The sequence below is a fragment of the Egretta garzetta genome, unplaced genomic scaffold (genome assembly GCF_000687185.1).
Source record: "Egretta garzetta isolate BGI_Z169 unplaced genomic scaffold, ASM68718v1 scaffold855, whole genome shotgun sequence".
NCBI lineage: Eukaryota > Metazoa > Chordata > Aves > Pelecaniformes > Ardeidae > Egretta > Egretta garzetta.
This window is the reverse complement of record NW_009259607.1, coordinates 22,205-25,112: the sequence shown is the minus strand read 5'-3', so window position 1 is coordinate 25,112 and position 2,908 is coordinate 22,205. Positions and strand designations below refer to the sequence as shown.

At 65.8% G+C, this 2,908-nt stretch overlaps 2 protein-coding genes across 2 annotated transcripts in view; both read left to right on the top strand.

Annotated features, from left to right (window-relative positions):
* LOC104125959 (dnaJ homolog subfamily B member 1-like) overlaps positions 1 to 422 on the top strand; it is a 7,629-nt gene extending 7,207 nt beyond the window's left edge. Inside the window, exon 2 of the mRNA XM_009638461.2 lies at positions 351 to 422. Coding sequence (XP_009636756.1) covers positions 351 to 422 — 72 coding nt within the window. The remainder of the gene's footprint in view (positions 1 to 350) is intronic.
* A 992-nt stretch (positions 423 to 1,414) lies between these two features.
* The window catches only part of LOC104125958 (PDZ domain-containing protein GIPC1-like), a 1,699-nt gene continuing 205 nt past the window's right edge, over positions 1,415 to 2,908 (top strand). Inside the window, exons 1-2 of the mRNA XM_009638460.2 lie at positions 1,415 to 1,604; positions 2,608 to 2,788. Coding sequence (XP_009636755.2) covers positions 1,422 to 1,604; positions 2,608 to 2,788 — 364 coding nt within the window. The 5' untranslated portion in view covers positions 1,415 to 1,421. The remainder of the gene's footprint in view (positions 1,605 to 2,607; positions 2,789 to 2,908) is intronic.

Sequence of the window (2,908 nt, the reverse complement as noted above, 5' to 3'; positions counted from 1 at the left end):
GAGGGTGCTGGGTGCTGGGGAGCAGGGGGGTCCTGGGGCTGAGGGATGGGCACCCTGTGAGTTTTTGGGGCACCTGAAGGGATTTTGGGGCCCCCGGGGGGGTTTTGGAGCCCCCCTGGGTGCTGGGGAGGGGTAGGGTGGGGGTTGAGGTCTGGGCATTCAGAGGGATTTTGGGGCACCCGGTGTCCTGGGTGTCCCCAATAGGGGGGTCCCTGTGTCACCTGGTGGGTGAACAGGGGGTTCTTGGGTGTCCCCAATAGGGGGGGGTCCCTCATGTCCTCGGGGGAGGTCCCTTGTGTCCCCAGGGTGGTCCTGGTTTCCCCCAACACGGGGGTCTCTTGTGTCCCCAGGGGGGTCCTCGATGTCCCCAAGGAGAGGGGTCCCTCGTGTCCTGGGTGTCCCTAATAGGGGGGTCCCTGTGACACCTGGTGGGGTCCTGGGTGTCCCCAAGAACAGGGGTCCCACATGTCCTGGGTGTCCCCAACAGGGGGGTTGTCCCTTGTGTCCCCAGGGGTGTCCTGGGCGTCCCCAAGAGGAGGGGTTCCACATGTCCCCCATGGAGCATCCCTGGGTGTCCCCAAGAGAGTCCTGGGTGTCCCCAACAGGGGGTCCCTTGTGTGCCCAGGGGGTCCTGGGTGTCCCCAAGAACAGGGGTCCCACATGTCCTGGGTATCCCCAGTGGGGGAGGTCCCCTTTGTCCCCAGGGGGGTCCTGGGTGCCCCCAACAGGGTGGTCACTTGTGTCCTGGGTGTCCCCAACAGGGGGGTCCCTGTGTCACCTGGTGGGGTCATGGGTGTCCCCAACAGGGGGGTCCTGGGTGTCCCCAGGGAGAAGGGTCCCACATGTCCTGGGTGTCCCCAACATGGGGGGTACCTTGTGTCCTGGGTGTTCCCAACATGGGGGTCCCTTTTGTCACCTGCTGGGGTCCTGGGTGTCCCCAATAGGGGGGGGTCCCTTGTGTCCTCAAGGGGGTCCTGGGTGTCCCCAGGGGGAGGGGTCCCAGGTGTCCTCAGTGTCCCCAGGGGTGTCCTGGGTGTCCCCAAGAGGAGGGGTCTCACATGTCCCCCAAGGAGCATCCCTATGTGTCCCTAAGAGAGTTCTGAGTGTCCCCAGGGAGAGGGGTCCCTTGTGTCCTGGGTGTCCCCAACAGAGGGTCCCGTGTGTCCCCTGGTGGGGTCCTGGGTGTCCCTAATGGGGGGGGTCCCCCATGTCCCCAAGGGGGTCCTGGGTGTCCCCAGGGAGAGGGGTCCCACGTGCCCCCAGGCTCCCCTCGCGCATCTGCCAGGTCCTTCCCACCCCCAAGGCCACCCCCCGTGTCCCCAAGGCGAGGGCTGGCATGCATGGCCCCGGGGGTGGGGGGTGTCCCTGGTGTCCCTGATGTCCCCGGGTGCCCCCCCTGACACCGCTGCCCTGGCCAGGTGATGTTCTGCACCCTCAACACGCACAAGGTGGACATGGAGAAGCTGCTGGGTGGCCAGATCGGCCTCGAGGACTTCATCTTCGCCCACACCAAGGGCCAGCGCAAGGAGGTCGAGGTCTTCAAATCGGAGGAGGCCTTGGGTCTCACCATCACCGACAACGGTGCCGGCTACGCCTTCATCAAGGTGACACCGCGGGGACGTGGGCGTTGTCACCCGGCAGGGAGACCTCGGGGTGCTCAGAGAGGGTCCTGAGGCACCCTGGGGGTGGGGGAGGGCGGGGACATCTTGGGTGGTGCCCAAGTCAACGTGGGGATGGGGAAGGAGGACACCAAGGGATGTCCCTGATGGCTGGGGGGGACATGTGGGGATCCCCTGGATGGTCCCTGAGCTGCTGTGGGTTGGAGGGAACATGGGGATGTCTTGAGTGCTGCCCAAGTCAACATGGGGATGGGGAAGGAGGACACCAAGGGACGTTGGGGTTATTGTTGGGGGACATGGGGACCCCCTGGGTGGTCCCTGAGCTGCTGTGGGTTGGAAAGGACATGGGGGGATCTGGGGTGGTGCCCAAGTCATGTGGGGATGGGGAAGCAGAGGACCAAGGAACATCCCTGATGGCTGGGGGTGGGACACGGGGTCTTCTGGGGTGTCCCTGAGCTGCTGTGGGTTGGAGGGGAGATGGGGATGTCTTGGGTGGTGCCCAAGTCATCGTGGGGATGGGGAAGGAGGTCACCAAGGGATGTTGGGGTTATTGTTGGGGGATGTGGGGACCTCCTGGGCGGTGCCTGAGCTCCCTGGAGTTGGAGGGGACACGGGGACATCCTTGAGGGTGCTTGAGTCAATGTGGGGATGGGGAAGGAGCACACCACGGGATGTCCCTGATGGCTGGGGGCGGACACACATGGGGTCTCCTGGGCGATGACACCTGGGTGGAGGACACCAAGGGACGTTGGGGTTATTGTTGGGGGACGTGGGGCCCCCTAGGTGATCCCTGAGCTGCCTTGGGGTGGAGGGGGGGACACGGGGACATCTCAGGAGGTTCCTGAGTCAGCGTGGGGATGGGAGAGAGGACACTGAGGGATGTTCTGGGTTATGGGGTGACATGGGGACGCTGGGGGGGGCACCCTGAGCCCCCAAGGGGGGAGGGGACCTTGGGGTCATCCCTGATGGCCCCGAGTGGTCCCCGCAGCGGATCCGGGAGGGCAGCGTCATCGACCGGATCCCGGTGATCAGCGTTGGGGACATGATCGAGGCCATCGACGGGCAGAGCCTGGTGGGTGCCCGGCACTACGAGGTGGCCAAGATGCTGAAGGAGCTGCCCCGCGGCCGCACCTTCGCCCTCCAGCTCACCGAGCCCCGCAAGGCCTTCGGTGAGCCCCAACTGGGAGCACTGGGAGCCCATTGGGAGCCCTTGGCGTGGCGGGGGTCCCCATGGGAGGGGACCCAGGGGAGTCACCCGCCTCATGGGGTTGGGGGGGACCCAAGTGTCC